At 42.5% G+C, this 18396-nt stretch overlaps 7 protein-coding genes across 7 annotated transcripts; 3 read left to right on the top strand and 4 right to left on the bottom strand.

The window, feature by feature from the left end:
- Positions 1 to 432: 432 nt before the first annotated feature.
- Positions 433 to 3013, bottom strand: BCR41DRAFT_360255 (amidase signature domain-containing protein; the record flags this gene model as incomplete). Its single annotated transcript, XM_022025332.1, has 9 exons — positions 2887 to 3013; positions 2611 to 2752; positions 2378 to 2476; positions 2190 to 2286; positions 1936 to 2088; positions 1674 to 1849; positions 1202 to 1537; positions 961 to 1078; positions 433 to 856 (listed from the first exon to the last, which is right to left on the bottom strand). Exons 1-9 carry the CDS (start codon positions 2989 to 2991, stop codon positions 436 to 438), a joined length of 1647 nt encoding a protein of 548 aa, XP_021877913.1. The 5' UTR covers positions 2992 to 3013.
- A 346-nt stretch (positions 3014 to 3359) lies between these two features.
- Positions 3360 to 4800, bottom strand: BCR41DRAFT_360254 (Rrp15p-domain-containing protein). Its single transcript, XM_022025331.1, has 4 exons — positions 4211 to 4800; positions 3790 to 4056; positions 3563 to 3658; positions 3360 to 3470 (listed from the first exon to the last, which is right to left on the bottom strand). Exons 1-4 carry the CDS (start codon positions 4710 to 4712, stop codon positions 3403 to 3405), a joined length of 933 nt encoding a protein of 310 aa, XP_021877912.1. The 5' UTR covers positions 4713 to 4800; the 3' UTR covers positions 3360 to 3402.
- A 243-nt stretch (positions 4801 to 5043) lies between these two features.
- BCR41DRAFT_424839 (galactose-4-epimerase, UDP) lies at positions 5044 to 6704 on the top strand. Its single transcript, XM_022030495.1, has 2 exons — positions 5044 to 6211; positions 6302 to 6704. The coding sequence occupies exons 1-2, from the start codon at positions 5400 to 5402 to the stop codon at positions 6645 to 6647; spliced, it is 1158 nt and encodes a 385-aa protein (XP_021877911.1). The 5' UTR covers positions 5044 to 5399; the 3' UTR covers positions 6648 to 6704.
- Positions 6705 to 9285: 2581 nt separating this feature from the next.
- On the bottom strand, positions 9286 to 11168 carry BCR41DRAFT_360247 (hypothetical protein). The gene is made up of 4 exons (XM_022025330.1): positions 10907 to 11168; positions 10639 to 10752; positions 10110 to 10523; positions 9286 to 10008 (listed from the first exon to the last, which is right to left on the bottom strand). Exons 1-4 carry the CDS (start codon positions 10985 to 10987, stop codon positions 9361 to 9363), a joined length of 1257 nt encoding a protein of 418 aa, XP_021877910.1. The 5' UTR covers positions 10988 to 11168; the 3' UTR covers positions 9286 to 9360.
- A 173-nt stretch (positions 11169 to 11341) lies between these two features.
- Positions 11342 to 12079, top strand: BCR41DRAFT_161621 (hypothetical protein). The gene is made up of 3 exons (XM_022019661.1): positions 11342 to 11623; positions 11719 to 11811; positions 11927 to 12079. The coding sequence occupies exons 1-3, from the start codon at positions 11495 to 11497 to the stop codon at positions 11987 to 11989; spliced, it is 285 nt and encodes a 94-aa protein (XP_021877909.1). The 5' UTR covers positions 11342 to 11494; the 3' UTR covers positions 11990 to 12079.
- BCR41DRAFT_399743 (N-acetylglucosaminyl transferase component-domain-containing protein) lies at positions 12069 to 15242 on the top strand (the record flags this gene model as incomplete). The annotated part of the gene is made up of 8 exons (XM_022029090.1): positions 12069 to 12206; positions 12305 to 12826; positions 12915 to 13339; positions 13444 to 13558; positions 13644 to 13782; positions 13874 to 14220; positions 14319 to 14858; positions 14982 to 15242. The coding sequence occupies 8 exons, from the start codon at positions 12069 to 12071 to the stop codon at positions 15240 to 15242; spliced, it is 2487 nt and encodes an 828-aa protein (XP_021877908.1).
- Positions 15243 to 15382: 140 nt separating this feature from the next.
- BCR41DRAFT_399742 (hypothetical protein) lies at positions 15383 to 17503 on the bottom strand (the record flags this gene model as incomplete). Its single annotated transcript, XM_022029089.1, has 1 exon — positions 15383 to 17503. The coding sequence occupies one exon, from the start codon at positions 17501 to 17503 to the stop codon at positions 15383 to 15385; it is 2121 nt and encodes a 706-aa protein (XP_021877907.1).
- Between the last annotated feature and the right edge of the window lie 893 nt (positions 17504 to 18396).

Here is an 18396-nt window from a genome sequence, read left to right as displayed (position 1 = left end):
AAAATAACATTTTTATTGCCAGCCACTCCAATGTTTATTGGTTGCGTTTTGTGAGAGTACCAATTTTATCATATTTAACGGATTGCAGAGTCAAATGTGACACTGATTCTGTGGATGATGGATTGTACTGTTGATCCTCTCGTGCTGAAGCAAATAGGGTTCGTAGGCAGCAATCTACGTAATAGAGCAGACTTTCTTATTGGGGTTTGCGTGAGTTGGAAAAATATTATTCAAGTGATCGATGATCTTTCCTGCTATGTTCAAAGACGAAGCCTGCAGGCTATGATGAGACACCGACCGCTATCTGAAGCGTTCATCAAGAGGTTCCATAACCTCTTCGTACCATGTAACCGTGAGCAGAAAGTTGAAAATAAGAGATACGACAACAGAGTACCAATATTTTATAGTGTTATTAGTTTTTATACTTATTTTTTCCTATGTTCTCTTTTGACCTCTCTCTTCCAAAACTTTGCCCACTTTGAAAATCATTTCTTCATCACCGTATTGGCTAATGACTTGCAGCCCCATTGGAAATCCATCTTCTGCACATAATCCAAACGGCACACTCATAGCAGGTAGGCCTGCCAAGCTGGCAGGGATGGTCAAGATATCATCTAGGTAGGCATTTGTTGGATCAATATGATCGCCCACGACATCTGCAAGTTTTGGTGCTGTAGTCACCGCAACAGGTGTTAATAATGCATGGACTCGTGGATGGGCGCCTTCATGACGACTATCAATATCAGCAATGGGTAAGGAGCCAGTGATTACATTAGGACGGGCAAACATCCTGTCAAAATCATTCCTGATCATTTGGCGGATCTTTTGAGCACGCAAGAAAAAGTTGTCAAACGAGCTTTTTTTGTTGAAATAATAGAAAAGTATTAAAAATCTGTAGTTGCACAGTGGTACCCATTCCTTGTTGGTTAGTTACATAGCGTAGGAAATGCGTTTTCTTACCCAGATGTGAGAACGTAGGTCCCAAGAAGAATTCGCCGCTTGACCTCTTTGCCAAACCCTTCGCTTCGAGTATTTGCATACAATGCGTCCTTTTCATCCTTCTCTTCACTCTGGTGGCCTTTTTTTATAAAATAAGATGAGAGGAAGTTTATCTTAGTGCATTATGAATCCAAACATAGCAAAGAGCATCCAAATAGGTTAGCAGCTTTTCTTTTGTTTTCTCCTACGTTTCGCGACTCACCATATCGAACTCCATCATATCGCTGCAAATTGCTGGACGCCTCTGCAGTTCCTATTGTCATGTAGGCCCCTACTGCCAGTTTTGTATTGGGCAATGAAACAGGTACTACTGTTGCACCATTTTCCTTCAATACTCGAATGCCTCGCTTCCATAACGCCTTTGTATTTGGTGAGAGTTCCGCAATGTTGAACTCTTGCGGAATACCGATCCGAATGCCTGACAGAGGTCTTGTATCTCCTGGTTGGGGCTCAACAGGCGTCATAACTTTTGCAATTTTGTCGCGTTGCCTTTGGGTAAGGCACGTCGAGTCCTTTAGATCTTCCTTTGATACAATATCTATATCCGTTATTTATTTTATTATTTTTTTTTTTTTTATAGGGTGAGGACAATAGAGTTGAGTATTGTAAAAGCATTAAAAAAAAAAAAAAAAAAAAAAAAAAAAACTGTATTCTGTGTAGCTTGTTCTCAGTACCATATATAAGCTTGGCATCATCAACAGTCTTCGTGAGCATGCCAACTGTGTCTAGAGAGCTGGCATAGGCAACCAAGCCCCACCTGGATATCTGACCATACGATGGCTTGAAACCAACAATACCACAATATGACGCTGGTAACCTTACTGATCCTCCTGTATCTGATCCCATTGCCCTATTTTCCTCATGGTTATATACATGAGTATATCCGAATAAGGGAAGCGACGATATTAAACAGAAATCGAATGACATGAGACTTACGCAAAGCACATGTTGCTGGCTACAGCGGCAGCGCTTCCTCCTGAGCTTCCTCCTGCAGACCGGCCATCTGCCACATCCAATAGTTCGACTGGACGGCCCAAAATACCGTGGGGGTTCCTGGAAGGCCCCGTATTACTGAAGACATTGTGCGATCTGAGGCAGATGTTGGAAAAGGTGTTAAGAACTAATTGATTCATCATCTGTTCCTGGTGACTCGGTGGAATAAATGAATGAACTAAAGCTGCTTTCCATACCCCATTCCAAATTCATCCATATTAAGTTTTCCGCCTGTGATAGCTCCTGCCTCCTGAAGGAGTTCAATGGCCGTGGCTGTATATGGAGCTTGGAAATCTAACAATGATGCAAACACAAGTCAAACTCACTTTCTCTCCTTATGCCTTATTATAGCTGTAGAAATAAAAGTTATAAAAAGAGAACTTACTATCCAACATTGTAGAGGAGCATGTCGTGCGCATTTCCTTTGTACAAAAGTTCATTTTGTATCCTAATACAGCCCCATCCAATGAACTCTTTGGTTTGCCTACAGTATTTGATATCATAGAATATTTTTACTAAAACCTCGTTAAAAAAAAAAAAAAAAAAAAAAAAAAGTTCCTTTGCAGAAAAAGACTCTGCTCTCTAATAGATGCCCTATGTCAGTATGGCTCCACATACCTGCTTTCCACCTGGCTGCAGCCTCCTTTGCTTGATCAAGGACTACCTCTGAATCTGCGACATCGATATAGGCGTTCACATATGCGTTGTACTTCGATACATTGTCCAGAACTTCAATCGCGCTCGTTACAGGCGTGGATGTCTAGATTTATCCAGGAAAAAATAAAAACCGATAAAGTGATCCCTTAGTTCGGATTATAAACTGCAGAATATTCTGCTTTAGAAGTGGGTCGTCCTTCAGATCTTTATTCAGATCTGTATGTTCATTCAATATACCTCATTGAAAATAGGCGATGAGAGACTATTCCTTGCTTCTGTGGCGAAGTATCTAAGAGACTTCCTGTTGGTGGTGGCTCGCCACAAAGAGACTGACAAAAGCATGGTCGTTAAGTTTAGAAAGAAGTTTGCAATGCATCCTTCAAACGCGCGCCTGATCCCGGAAGGAGTTCATGGCAGAGATTACCCAGCCCTTAATCAACTTCACTAGCGCCACCAATATTTTAAAGCACATCATTTTCTCAATCTGAAGAAGGACTTCATATTTTGCATATTTAAATCTTTTATAACATTGCGGTTCATGCAAATAGGACTTGTACAAACGCTACAATATCAGTTCTCATTAAGCCGACTCACCAATATCACCAGAGGAGAAAGTGCTACAACAAATGTGAGCAGCAGAAACCTATTCTAAATCGCTATATTTCGTCTGCGTTCATGTCTATTGCTTTTTTTTTTTTTTTATTGTTATTGTTACTCTGCAGTAAGTTAATCTAGTAGTCCCTTATTCAAAAGTTAAAGTGTTGAGACTTTAGTACCAGCTTTGAGTAGATCTAAGAAACTGGTTTTCGTCAAATTTGCAACTATTTAACCGTTTTAAAAGAAATTAAGGGTTAGGTTCAGTAATAACCTTGTAGGACTAAAAAAAAGACTGATGCCTCATTTAGACTCATACCTTTATCCTTAGCGTTAGTTGTAATAGGGCGGGCTTTTTCTGTCAAATCCTCTGTTACTTTCTGCTGTGCCTTAATTGCATTGAATAATTGGACCACTGAAATAGTAAATAGATATAGCAAAAAGTATAGGATCAGTTCTTATCGTCCCATGGCTATACGACTGTACTCTCCTCACCCAAAAAAAAAAAAAAAAAAAAAAAAACTGCAGTGCCAAACTAGAACATACCACCGCGAGTTGCAACCTTGCGCAATTTCTTCTCATATTCCATTCCAGTATAGTCGGGTTTGACACGATCCTTACTGGCCAATCGCTTCTTTTCATTCGTAATAGCTCTCCTGGCTTTAGCCTCCATTTTTTCTTCCTCAAGTTTGCGCTCCACTCCACGAGACTTCGCCAGAATAGGTGTGCTTGCATCAGCCTTGCGCAATGTTGAGCCCAAAATCCTGGACATGGCTTCAGCCATGTTCTCTTCCGTGTTCTTGCCAGATATCTCTACATCATCATCACATCATTGAATCAAAAGAAAAGGAACGAAAGGTTGATAAGATTGATCCTTATATATTTTTCCCATTTCTTTGATATCCTGACAGAACATCAGTATTAGAGTGTAGCAACAGTGGATTCTAAAGTTCTTCAATGCACTTACTCTTCGCAGCAGATGTGGGCATGTTGTCGGTGTCATCATCGTTTTCCTCTTCATCATCCGATTCCCGTTCATCCTCTCCATCGTTTTCACTTTCGCTATCATCACCACTATTCACTTCTTTCTCATCACCATCTTCTGGTGCCTTCCTTTTCCTCCTGCCCATTCCTCCTGTGATATCGCCTCGAGTGGCCCTGACAGCAATTGCCTTTGGCTTTTCGTTCTTTGAGTCTGATCTTGATGACGATGATCTGTTAGCCTGTGTATTCGCCTTCAAAATGGAGGCTCCTGAGATTGAGCCTTTTGGTTTTGAGGTTGATACATCTGTGCCAAGAGGTTTCTTTAAAATTGATTTAGGTTCGGTTGAAGAGGCCGTAGTATCCTTGGAGAATTTTGAAGCAGTCATAGTTGGAGTGGCCTTGCTTTTGCCAGCTTTATAGTCGTCTACAGGTGCCTGCTTACGGACCTTTGGCGCAGGCAGCGGGGTTGTTGATGGGCGTTTCATTATATATTAGTATATTAATTATTGAAGCGATGACCTGTTGAATGACACTCGATTGTCTGTTGAATGGGCAACACTCTCGAAGCTTTACTTGACACCCTACAAAAAAAAAAAAAAAAAAATGTTTTGGTTGAGCTTAAAGTGGCTTTCAATAAAAATGAGCAGTCATGACTTCAACTCGATAACAATTACGCCCTTTAGAAGGCTCTCAATGGGTAGTATTTTTGGATGGACTACGGCCGAGTTTTTTTACTTTTGGTGTTACGCCCTTGCACCGCAGCGTGCTTTCACAGGTAAGTCGTTACATTTGTATTTATCAATGAAAACCGAGGCTCTTTATTTTACCTTTTACCACTGAGTCTTAAGTGGCTCTGCTAGGTTTACGCCCTCATCTATTACTTCATGTGTAGAAAAAATAGCACAGAGTTGGTACGTTTGTTTAAAGAACAAACTTTGACAAAGGAGGAGAGTAGACAGAGGTCCATAGACTAGCGCTGACAATAATAGCCCAGGAATTAATATAAAATGCTGAAGTAAATCCCCTTCATTCTTTATCAATCACACCATCTTTTTTCCTTTTCTTTTTTCCTTTTCTTTTTTCCTTGTCTCCCACTTTCCTTTCCTTCCACATCACTTGATTACGTCGCTTTTGGATCACAAACCAGTAAGAACAAGAATAGAATAAAAAAGATGTCTCCAAAAGGCTCAACGATTCTCGTCACAGGCGGATGTGGTTATGTTGGCTCCCATACGGTATTGAGCCTCCTGGAATCAGGATATAAGGTCGTAGTCCTCGACAACCTCTCCAATACGTCCAATGGCGGCACAGATGCTGCAGCGACTAACACTCCCGAAGCCCTCAAGCGCATTCAAGAGATTCTCTCTATAGACGAGCCTATCCCATTCTATCCCGTGGATATCGTCGATAAGCCAAGCCTGATTAAAGTCTTTGAAGCTCATCCAGACATCTCTGCGGTCATTCACTGTGCAGGACTCAAATCTGTAGGCGAATCAGGACGTAGACCTTTAGACTATTATAACGTCAACATTGCTGGAACAGTGTATTTACTCCAGGTCATGGAGGATTTCAATGTTCGTCGCATTGTCTTCTCATCATCTGCAACTGTCTATGGAGACCCACCCGTCATCCCCATCCCAGAGACATCGCCCATTGTGGCCTCGATGAGCCCTTATGGAAGGACCAAGGTATTTTTGGAGCACATCATCCGTGATTTGTGCGTTGCTTCCAGCGTCAAGCAGAAAGAATACGAGAAAGAGCAAGCGGATAAGGGTGCCAAGGTTGAGATCGATTACCGCTGGAGCGCAATGTTGTTGAGATATTTCAACCCTGCAGGAGCACATCCAAGTGGTATTATGGGCGAAGATCCTCAAGGCATCCCTAACAACCTGATGCCTTATCTAGCCCAAGTCGCCGTAGGTAACTTGGAGAAGCTCACTGTCTTTGGAAATGACTATCCAACCAAGGATGGAACTTGCATTCGGTATGGTAAAATACGAGCGATTTAATTTATTCGGTGCTTTCCATGATTGTTCTCTCTAATTTTTTTTTTTTTTTTTTTTTTTAATGACAGTGATTACCTGCATGTAGTTGACTGCGCTGATGGCCATGTTGCAGCCTTGGAGAAGATCGAGCGCGATGAATCCGAAGGGAAATTTGAGTGCAAGGCATATAACTTGGGTGTAGGGACTGGATGCTCCGTTCTGGATATGGTTCGTGCTTTCAGTAAAGCCGTGGGTCGGGATCTACCCTACGAGATCTCAGGACGTCGTGCTGGGGATGTGCCCAATCTGACTGCAGATCCTTCGTTGGCTAACAAAGAACTGAACTGGAAAGCAGTCAAAACTCTTGATCAGATGTGTGAAGACTTGTGGAGATGGCAGCGCAATAATCCCAACGGATTCAGAACCCAAAAATAGCTTTGATATCAACAATAAAACATTGTCCATTAAAGAGTTTAGTTGAGGTGTTGTGACACAAGGTAGCATTCATGGTACATGTACAGTCGAAACCAGAGGGTCAAGCTTGTCGCTCTTTTTGGTTAGTCCTTTTCAATTATAAGAGTTTTGTTAAGTAAACCATTTATATTTGAAAAGGGGCTAACCAAAAAGAGCGACAAGCTTGACCCTCTTGGTCGAAACTGGTTTTTATGCCACTTTTACTAATGAAAAGTGGCATATAAGTTTTTGAATTAACCTCTCTAAAAGTTTTATTCTAAAATAATGAAATGCAGTCACACATATATACTTCTCACATGATATCCTCATATGCATATCCACACAAAAAATATTAATATTTATTGTTCTCTCAAGATTTCAGTGTCCATCTCGCTCTTATAGGCGGCACAGAAGCGTACCAGGTCTTTCACGGTTCTCCGGATCTTCCGTTTAATCTCAGAACCGTCATCAGTGCTTTCTCTGACCTGCTTGATGCCTCCGACACTAAATGCATTCTGACCTCTTGCTAGATAATCCCGTGCTTGAATTGTCACAGCTATATCCTCATCGGCAACTGGTGAGCTTTCAACTTCATCAACCTCGTCTGCCTTCTCTCCCTCCATATCTATCTGCTGTGGCGCTGCTTCATCCGGTCCCTGTCCGTCCTCATTCTGTACTACTTTGAACTTCCAGTTGTTCGTTGCAGAAACCTCGGCGATCAAATGTTCAAATATGCCTTTTCTTGCTTTATGTATCGACTATGTCGAGTGTATGAAAGCGGCCTTGCTCCATTATTATCTTTCGATCCTCGACGGCGAAGCTGCTCACGCATTTCGTTTGGAAGAATAGGCGTTTTCGCAAAACAATTCTGTAATGTCTGGGGTTTGATGCATTCCCATGCATAGGGGATTAATGTCCAAGCTTGCCCATTAGTGAGGGACTTCTCCTTGTCATAGGTACGAACGAGGTGTGTTTCATAAGTGAGCATTTCCAGAAAGGTTCGCTTAAAGACACTTATAACTCCAGCATCAAGCGGTTGAGTTACTGGGGTCGAGTTTTTTGGTAGGTATCTTATCTTGACATGCTTCCATGGGATGCCATCCTTAGCATCACACATATCTATATTGCTGTGGGCGCCGGCCGAATCAAGGAGAAGAAGTGCAGATTGCATGAGCTCATTGTCAAAGCCCTGCAGCCATTTTACAAAAACCTCACGATTCATCCACCCTGAATCTGTTTTCTCTATCGTCATTTTTGATAGCGCATTTTCTACGACATTCCTTGCGAAGTGGCTGGCTAGAAAGTGTCAAATACCAACTAGTCGTAATGGTTATAAATTGAAATGAATAAAGAAAAAGCTACTACAAACATAAACCATGCACTCAATGTATTACCGATAACCAATGGCTTCAAGGAGTTCATGGTCTCAGCCATTGCTAGGGAGGTGCCAGAGGCGTTGATACAAAATAAGACCGAGACTTTGAAGTCTCTGAGAGCCTTAATTCCAGCTTTGGAGGAAGGTACCGTATAAGATCTGGCGCTCATTTCTTTCAAATAGAAGCCTGTTTCATCGCAATTGAAAATATTATCGGGGGTGTATTCAGCACAAAGACGGCGGATCTCCTCGAGCTCAGGCTCAATTTCCTCTAAGTCGATCGAACCAGCTTCTCCATGAAGCTGGCAGTATGATATATTATAGCGATGCTTGAATGAATCGAACCACGAGGCTGAAAATGATGGTGGAGCTTCGGATACAGTGCCGTTCGATTCATCTTGAAGGTCGCAGAGGAGCGTGTATGTAACATTGGCTGCCTGTCTGATCATCCTTCGGTTGACATACTGGTTCTTCTTACGCTGATCTTGAATCCAGTAATAAATGACCTCCTCAAGCATCAAGTTCTTGCGATTGACAATGTAATGGGTACCTGAAGGGTACATTTTGGCTGCGGCACGCAGTTGGCCTTCACGGCTAAGCATGAGCCGAAGGCTACTTCTCGGAAGATGGATCCCTAGCAAGCGACCAAAGGAGCTGGGAGAGAGCTTGATAGGAAGTGAACCTTACGTTTTTCGAGGTAGTGATATATGTCTAATAATTCAACTTGTTTCTCCAGGGGGTAAGAGACCCTGGCCATAGGGATCTCGTATAGTTTAGGTTCAGGAAGTATAAGAACGGAGGACATATCATTGTTTCTGGCACTCCGCAAGAGATCATTATATCTTTGTTTGCGACAGTGGCCGATTTCCTCAAGCTCACGTTTGGTGTATTTTTTGTTGCTCGTTACATCGGGAAAAGAAGGACATTTTTGCTTTTCAGTATCATTTATTGTTTTGGTTGAATTGTGTGCCATTGAATATAAGAACGCGTGGTGTAGAACGATGAACGGATAAAACGAGAGAGTGGTATCTGAAAAGTCTGTGAGAAAAGCGTGTATGTAGACGTAAATGATATCATATGAGGATATCATGTGAGAAATATATATGTGTGACTGCATTTCATCATTTTATAACAAAACTTTTAGAGAGGTTAATTCAAAAACTTATATGCCACTTTTCATTAGTAAAAGTGGCATAAAAACCAGTTTCGACTGATATATTTGTAATCATGTAACAAGGAAAAATTGATGGCTCAATGGATTAAATTTTTATTGATGTATGTACAAAAACAATGATTAGAATGCAATAGACAACTTCGTTTTTACTTGTTGGCAGGGAGGATCTTTCCATGGCACTCGCCGAATCCAACGCGAACACCATCCTTCTCGCACCAACCGGCCAAGATCATTTCATCGTTATCCTGCAAGAACTTGCGAGTAATGCCCTCCTCCAACTGAATATCCTTGGCACCGCTCCAGGAGAGCTCGAGCATTGATCCAAAGGAATCCTCAGTAGGGCCAGAGATCGTGCCCGATCCACAGAGATCACCAGTGCGCATATTGCATCCGTTGACGGTATGGTGGGCCAGCTGCTGGTTGAAAGACCAGTACATGTACTTCAAATTGGAGCGTGAGATAACGCTGTATTTGGTACCCTCAGCAGGCTTAAGTTTAATCTCAAGGTTGATGTCGTAAGCAGAAGCAGTATTCTCAGCCAAGTACTCCAAGGGTTTGGGGTCCTGGACGGGTCCGTCCACCAAGAAAGGTTCGAGAGCATCCATGGTGACAACCCAGGCAGAGACAGTCGTACCAAAGTTCTTGCCGAGGAATGGACCCAAAGGAACATACTCCCAAGCCTGAATGTCACGGGCACTCCAGTCATTCATAAGAACAACACCGAAGATATGGTTCTTGGCATTTTGAATGGTAATGGGCTCGCCCAAATCGTTGCCAGTGCCGACTAAGAAGGCCTAATGACATCATTAACACAAAATAAATAATAAAAAGCGTGTGAGCTATATTTGCATTTTTTTTTTTTTTAATGTCGAGCCAGATCATTTGTCTTTCTTACCATCTCAAGTTCACAGTCCAAACGAAGCGAAGGGCCATATTGAGGCGCCTCACCCTTGACGACGGTACGTTGACCATTAGGACGCTTCAACCCTGTGCCAGAGACAACAACACTGGAGGCGCGGCCGTGGTAACCGACAGGGAGGTGGGTCCAATTGGGCATCAAGGCGTTCTCTTTACCACGGAACATGATTCCGACGTTGGTGGCGTGCTCCTTGGAAGCGTAAAAGTCAGTGTAATCTCCAATGTTAGCAGGAAGATGAGTCTTGATAGAAGAGATAGGGAAGATGGCGCGCTGGATGAGGTCCTGGTTGTCACGGAGAGTTGGCTCATCAGCAGAGAGAAGCTTCTGGATGTGCTTGCGAGTAGCAGTCCAGATGGGCTTGCCCAGAGACATGAATAAGTTTAAGCTAGGCTAACAATTCACCACAGCAAGTAAAAAAAAAAAAAAAAAAAAGATATGCCAAATCGTGAGTACTTCTTTGAGATGAGATCAAGTCCATATTCTCGCAATAACAAAAGAAAGCTACCTGAGAGAATACGCCCTGAGCATCAGCTACGATCTGAGAGAAAAGGCCGGCCTGAGCAAGAACGGAAAGATCGACGACATGGTCGCCAATGCGAGTGGCGACGCGCGGAGCAGGCTTTAAGATTTAAGGGAGCCGGAATTCGTGTCTGTTAGTTGTTATGTTATTCATTCCTTTTGATAAAGTAGCCGGTATTCTGTTGGATCTCTCTTCAATCAAAGTAGCCATTTTTTTTTTCTCATTCTCTTTCATTACAGTAGGTTTGACTTACGTTCTGCGAAGTAGAAATGATTCCGAAAGGAATGTTATGAATGGAGAAGTCCGAGTCGGCCTTGGTTTCAATGAATGACATGGTGAAATAAAAAGAGTGGAGAGTATGGATTTTAGGAGTAGAAGGATTGGAGGGCAAGGAAAGTGAGTGAAGGAAGAAGAAGGAAGGAAAGAAAAAAAGTTGTGGTGAAGGGACGTCTTTAAAGGCGAGAAGCCCGGGGGGCCGTTGGTCGTTGATTACTTTTTTTCTCTTTGGCCTATTGTAAGGGGCTTACTGTGGACAATTGGGCAAACTCAAAAGTTCACTAAATTGCCGTGAGAAAGTTAAGAAAGTTATTCAATTGTGCCAGAGATGAAATGGTGCTATCACGTGGATGAAAAAAGATACATCGTATGGCCTGTCGTCTCGAGACTTGCCTCAGTTTTCCTTGATGCCATGCCCAAAGTCAAGAAAAGCATCAGCAAACATTGAGCTCAGCGCATCATTACCTATCATTATTTCAAAGATAATAGAATACATTGCTAATAGCTTGGCCTACAGATCAACACCGACAGCACGGAGTCCTACTCTTCTTTACAACGGCACTTGATGCGGACCTACCTGATCTCAGCCGCGTTGTCATTTACCCTTGGCTACTGTGCCTGCAACTTTGCCATAATATCAACCATATACGACTTTGTTGCTTCTGTCCCTGAAACGACTCATAAAGTAAAGAATGTCTGTTCAAGCGCTTCATCCGCCTTCATGATGTATTTATCGCAACGTCTCTCATTGCTAGCGTTGGTCTAACTAGATATCCTGATGCTTCATAGAGATATTTACTTTACGCACTCCTGATCTTGCTCGCTCTTTTTATTCTTATCTTGATCCCCTTGGAACGGATCGCAAATTTTGAGGCCAGAAGGGTAAGCCAGAAATTTGGGCTTCTTCATTCAGGATTCATAAGGTACTCGTTCACAGTTTCGAAATTCTGGGAAAATGAACCTAATTTTATTTTATGACCCCTGGTTTAAATATCAGAAACAAGATTATCCTTACCGTACTTCAGCACGAGAGCATTTGCAGAGGCGTGGAAGCTTTTAAAACAAGTCAAAGCAATAGAGAAAGAGAAAAACTTCAGTTGCGCAAAACAGAATCCTAGAGTTCGGATCAAGGACACAGCATGAACACATCTGCTGCTATTTCCAAAATCTTCTGGCCATCACACTTGTGCTCACGCTATCTTAGGACTGGATTTATCATTGGATGGAATGTCAGAAGTTTTACAGCATGTATTGCAACTGTTGTTTCAGATATAGATGTAAGTATGAACCGCTGGCAAAGAATGTCAGGTCATATACATGTTGATGTGGACATTGAGGCTGATGAGATATGCGGATCAAATTCCACTCAATTAAGCTTAACCCCTTAGTTTCTGCACTCGGGTCCCTAACTGCTGATCCTCAAATTACAGCACTCAACAAAGCATGTGGTGTCAATCCTGTCGTTTTGGGCGTGGTCATTGTCCCTTTTGCGGACGGTGTGGACGCAAAGACAGTAGCAGACAGCAACACCAGACTCCTTACCTCGCGATCCTTATTAGAACACAAACAAACAGCAAATTTATGGCTCACAATTGAAATCAAACCAACGTACATACCATCACTCGAATCCTTACACTGCTGTGGCTTTCGCTATACCAATCTTAGTTCAGAAATAATTTTCTATAAACAACCAGACCCACGGAGCTACCAGTTCTTATCACTCGACCCGCTTATACTCGATATCTCAAAAATCAACGCATCGGGTGCTTTATTTGATGCCGCGCTGAGCCCCAAGGCAGCTCAGGGTCGAACGAAGTCGGCAAAGAACCACTCCAGACCATTCATGTCATCAATGGGGAGAACAGTGACAGACGATATGAATGTTACTTTGCAGCAGGTAAGATAAAATAATAATAATAATAATGGGGTGAATTCAAACCAGTCAACTCATACCAGTTTGTTTTCGATACTTTGCTATTCTTTAGATCAATTCGTCGTACGAGATGGAGCAGGCGGTGCATGCCAAGGCCAAAAACCTACTTCGGCGACGAGCTAGGAGTCGGAGCATGTCAGAAGCTGTTCGTGAATCGGCTGTGGATTTAACTATCAAGGTCCGGTCCAAGCTCACAGTTGCAGTGACAACATTGTGGCCCATGATCCAGCCATTTACTATCCGCCCCCTCATGGTAATATTACTTATATTGAGAGCACTAGTAGAAGTTAGTCTCTGGGTCTTGAACTTGAGGTTTCCTTCCTGGGTATTTAATGGGATCGCAGTCAAGGATATGACAACAACAGGACAGCAAATCGACCTTCGGCTACAGCAGGCGTGCTTTTGGCCATGGCAATACTTTATGGCAAAGAAAAAAGCTTGGACCAATACCTCAATTACCAGGGCTCAGTACATTAGGTTGGTACTTGCAGGGGGTTTCAAGTATTATGATTGCATGTAAGATACGGGCTTTTCCCCCTTTTCTTTGTATTAAGGAGTTTTTATTCACTTGAAATATATAGCTTTTATAACAGCATGTGGCTCGTCGCGAACGATATTATCATAGGAGTGGCTCTTGGCTCGTTTCTGATTAGCAACAACAAATACATGGGAGAAGTATTGCAGCGTTATGTTAAGGTAAGGCGATATACTGGATATAGACAGACAGTGGACTGTTTTTTAAGATCTTATGTGTATAACTCTGAAACCAACATCGTGTTAGGATTATACTATTGACTCTATTTCAGCAGTTTTGGAATGGCTTACCTCTGAAAATGAATACCCTGCCGGACTCAAATTGAATCCGGAACTCAATCCCTTTCTAGGGCAACTCTTCAAATGGCTTATTGAGATATGGGCAGGTATTGAAGATACTTTTACGATTATTATTGTTATTAATATTAATTCGTTATGGCACTGACACGAATATACCATTTTTTGTTATTTCTCTAGACTTCATCATCTCTCTTCAGCCTATGGTCCCTGTAGTTATCAATATGATCGGTCTGTCTGGAGCATTTGGTGCTACTATGTCTCTTTCGCTCATATCTGATCTCTTGGCATTTACAACTATCCATATCTACTGGTTTTATATGGTTGCTGCGCGCATCTTTCATTGGCAGCTAACGATCCTATACTCTTTGTTCAATCTCTTCCGAGGCAAAAAGAGAAATACACTTCGCCACCGAATTGATTCTTGCGACTATGATCTAGACCAGCTCTTACTTGGCACCATCCTCTTTACATTACTAACCTTTCTCTTTCCAACGATTGTTGTTTACTATTTGACGTTTGCGTTGGTAGGTACCTTTGCAAAAACAAAGTTCTTGTTAAGCCCCCTAATAGCCCCATTGTACTAACTACTCCACATATAAAAAAAACTTGCTCATTAATTTAGAGTCGAGTTATGGTCATTTGCATGCAAGCAACTATGGAGACAGTTTTAGCTTGTTTGAATCATTTCCCATTATTTGCAATTATGCTTCGGCTTAAAGATCCAGATCGTTTACCTGGTGGGTTAAGACTGGAGGTGTGCCCCGAGAGGTTCTTCTTTGACAGAGCAACGCCGCTTAGATGGGTTGTCAGTTCTTTTAGATCTGTATCTGTCGACAGTCCACATCAGCATCAAAACCAAAACCAGCAACAACACCAGCGGCGACAGCCTCTGGCACAGCACCATCAATATCAGCATCAACAGCAGCACCAACAGCAATATAACTCACTGGGCAGAAACAATATGGGGATGAGTGGATCTAGTCAACATCGACAGCGACACTCCAATCTTTATTTTGAGCAGCCTCCTTCATTCAGTCACCATATACAATCACTAAGACAGCAACATTTAGAACCGTACAATGGATTCTCAGAGTCCACCTCGACAGAGATGCCGATGGAGCAAGAAAAGATACCTCGATCTGTCAGTTACCTACTTCTATCCGTATGTGTTTAATCGCTGAGTATCTCCGGATTACTGTTACTGCAAATCAAAAAAGACATTAAATTTTATTGGACTCTCAATTCATATTCTTCATCCTTTTCTTTCCTTTTTTCTAAATTTTAGAACTCCCCGCTACCAGCATCGGCAATTTTCTTTCAATATTCTGTCCTGTGGAAACGACTTTCCTCTCATTATTTCACGCTTCATGTCCTAAAGTGTCTCCTATCTGGCGAAACCATTCGCTCTATCCCGAGACTGCAATACCCAATGTTGCCAGATACCCGAAGCCGATTCACGCTTTATGGTATCAAACCTACTCTTGCACGGTTCTGGGCCTTTTGTGAAGAAATATTAATGGATCAAGGAGCCCTTAAGAATATGTAGTAGTATAGAACATTAATAAAGAAATAATGATAGAAACGTCTCTTCATACTTTTTTTTTTAGTTTTATTTTTATCAATATTATTATTACTATTATTATTTTACTTTTTTTATTATTATTGTATTTGACAGCTAGAATATGACTATGCTTTAGCAGCGGTGTTTGACTCTTGGACGGCACTATTAGTTGCTAATAATGCTGAAGGAAAAGGAGCTGTCGCAAAAGTTTGACCTAACGGTGTGCTTGTGATGGCTGGTGCGGTAGTCATGGGTACTGAAGTCATGGCTGAATCGGCTTCCGAAACTGAGACACCTTCAATCGATCCTGTTGTGCTCTCGGAGCCTGTAACAGCTGCATGAGCAGTCAAAATTGCGTTTGCTGCCAGTGCCATGACCGGACTTACCTCCACTGCTGTTAAGGCAGCTGCCATCGTCATAGCAGCTGCCTGATGGTTCACATAAGCACCATTGATCAGCAGTGGATGGTTTGTGAGTCCAGCTTGATGTGCCTTCAAGGCTGCAATTAGATTTGGATGTGTATGTTCGATATGATATTTGAGTCCATTCAGGTTCTTGTATCGTTTACCACATTCAAGGAACGTGCAGACATAGGGACGTGCCTCTGGATTGTCTGCATCGCCTAAATTTGCGGAACTATGGCCATGTTGGTTATGATATTTGAGACCATTGGGGTTTTTGTAGGCCTTGTCGCAACCGGGAATAGTACACCTGTACGGCTTGTTTTCGTCTGAGGGATTGGGCACCTTGGTCATGTCTTCAAGAATATTAAAGACATCATCATGACGATGCAGCCAGTCGACGGCACCTTGCGCAGTATTGTGGGCCAAGGGTATCGCTCTATCCCCTATTGTTACTCCTCCTCGGCTGAGGGTTTCGTTAAATAGTGCTAAATGTTTGCCACTGGATAATGGTCCAATTGGCTTGCCATCTCCACCCATGACTACGCCAGGAAACATCTCAGAGACTGTCCTGTTAGTGGCAAATAGATGTGTAGCCGCTGCTATCGCTGATTTAGCTGTTGTTGCTGACATAAACATAGACGGGCCAGTCGGGCGGTTAGATTCAAGAGTTTGACGTTTGGCAAACGGGATGGTCGCCTCAAAACCTACGTTGCTTCCTTCTCCATGATTATTAGTGGTGACGGCAGCAGTAGAGGCCTGCAGGGCTATGTTTGACGATGTAGCTGTAGTATCTCCAGGCCCAAATCCATTGCCTCCGACATATAGATCAGCTAAAGAGACCCCAGCCTTTCGTTTGTTCAGCCCACTGTGGCCATCAATGCCCCCATACGGCGCAGAGAGGGCTTGGAGAGCAGATGTTGTGGGATTGTTGAAACCAGAATATGGATAAGGGTGTCGTGTCTGCCGAGGATTGTGATGCTGATGTTGGTGTTGATGCTGTTGATGTTGTTGATGTTGATGTTGTTGGGTGTGTAACATCATTGATGGGGGGTTGTGTACAGATTTCAACAAGCGTGCATTTGCATTCGATCCTGCAGCAACGGCTGCGGCACCGCTATCATTTCTGGGCACACTTGTACTCCGACTACTGCTACTGCTACTGCTACTGCTACTGCTACTGCTGCCACTCTCTCGTGCTGTTGACAGAGACGAAGGTGGAGATGTGGAGAGGGAAGGACTAACCGGGGCAGAATCGGGCTCACTCCAGCAACCCTCTTCATCAAAGTATTCAGAGTCTGCGCCAGAGGAACCACTTCCAAAGAGGTCGTCTTCATCTAGAAAGTCACCCTCGTCGTCTTCATTTTCCTCTTCGAACCGTACATGGCACTCCTCATAGTGTTGTAGAAGGTCATGTAAATCACATAAGGTTGTACCACAGCAATAAAAATCGCGACAGAATGCAGTCTCAAAGTCGCGTGCGTCCGTTGACGCAGTTGTGGAAGCTGGGGCTGGGGCTGAAGTTACAGTAGTAAAAGGATAGGCCTCATAGCTATTGCGGGATGTAGACAGAGATGGAGAATAAAGCCGCCCACTCAAGTCGTTCTCGAACCTATTAGTAACAGAGAAAAATGGCGAGAAGTTATTATCCCACGGGAATGACTGGAATGGACTCTCCATATCAAAAGGATTGCTGAGGTGATGGTCAAGCGAGGATTTTTGACGGGTGAAGGTTGAAGAGCGGCTAATAGGGGGAGGGCGGGACTGGAAGGAAAGATCTGCGTGATCGTCATTTTTTGCGACATCCTGAGCGAAACAAGTGTCTCTGGCTGAAGAAGTTGTCATAGTAAGAATAGATGTCAAGAAATGATAAGAAAAAAAGGTGATTTTGAATAAAGGAGGAAGGGGAAAACTGATGGAAGGAAGAAAGGAGGTGAAAGCATTGTAAAAGGTAAATAGAAATGCATGGATCATAGCCCGTATATCAATACCATGCTTGCCTCACATTATCTCCTCATAGCAGCAGTGATGTCCTCTATTGTTCGCCTGCTTTTTGCATTATTTCTCACAGCCCCCATCCCCGGGCGTTCTTTCTTCTAATCTGCCGTTCACGTCCGCCTTTAAATTTTTTTTTTTTCCTACGTCAATTGTCCTTACTGTGTTACGGAGATGTTACACTCACACAGGTATCTTTTAGAGCTTAATAGCCAAATAAGCCTTCATAGCAACTAAGGGATTAACTGTGTTTGCAAACAAAAAGCAGATAAAAGGCAAGAGAAAAATAAAAAGATCGAAATATGGGTCCCGCAACCATTTCTTCAATGCAATATCAGATTCCATGACACCAAGACAAATTAAGATTAACACCGCGTTTCAATTTTATATAGCCATGATATAATCTGATGGTGCACACTGAGGATTAAATCATCCCAACGACTAGTGTCAACCTTAATACCTATCCCTCAAATCTCTAGTTACTTTTCATTGCACATCCATAAACTTCTATGTCATTACTATCTTGACTTTGTGTCATCTCTTTCTTAGAGGCGGCGTCATTGAAATAGTACTCAACCATAGAAAACCATAATAGCAATTCATTGCACGTGTATATCGTCCTTTTAAGAACAAAGAAAAGAACTATGACGAACAGAAAAACTAGGAAAGTTTTTCTTTTTCTTTTTTTAGTTGATAAAAAGACTTACTCAGAAGCAACAGCGGGGTATGATGAATGCTGGATA

This window comes from Lobosporangium transversale, assembly GCF_002105155.1.
Source record: "Lobosporangium transversale strain NRRL 3116 chromosome Unknown BCR41scaffold_42, whole genome shotgun sequence".
In the NCBI taxonomy this organism is placed as follows: Eukaryota; Fungi; Mortierellomycota; class Mortierellomycetes; order Mortierellales; family Mortierellaceae; genus Lobosporangium; species Lobosporangium transversale.
This window is presented reverse-complemented; position numbering and strand designations above follow the sequence as displayed.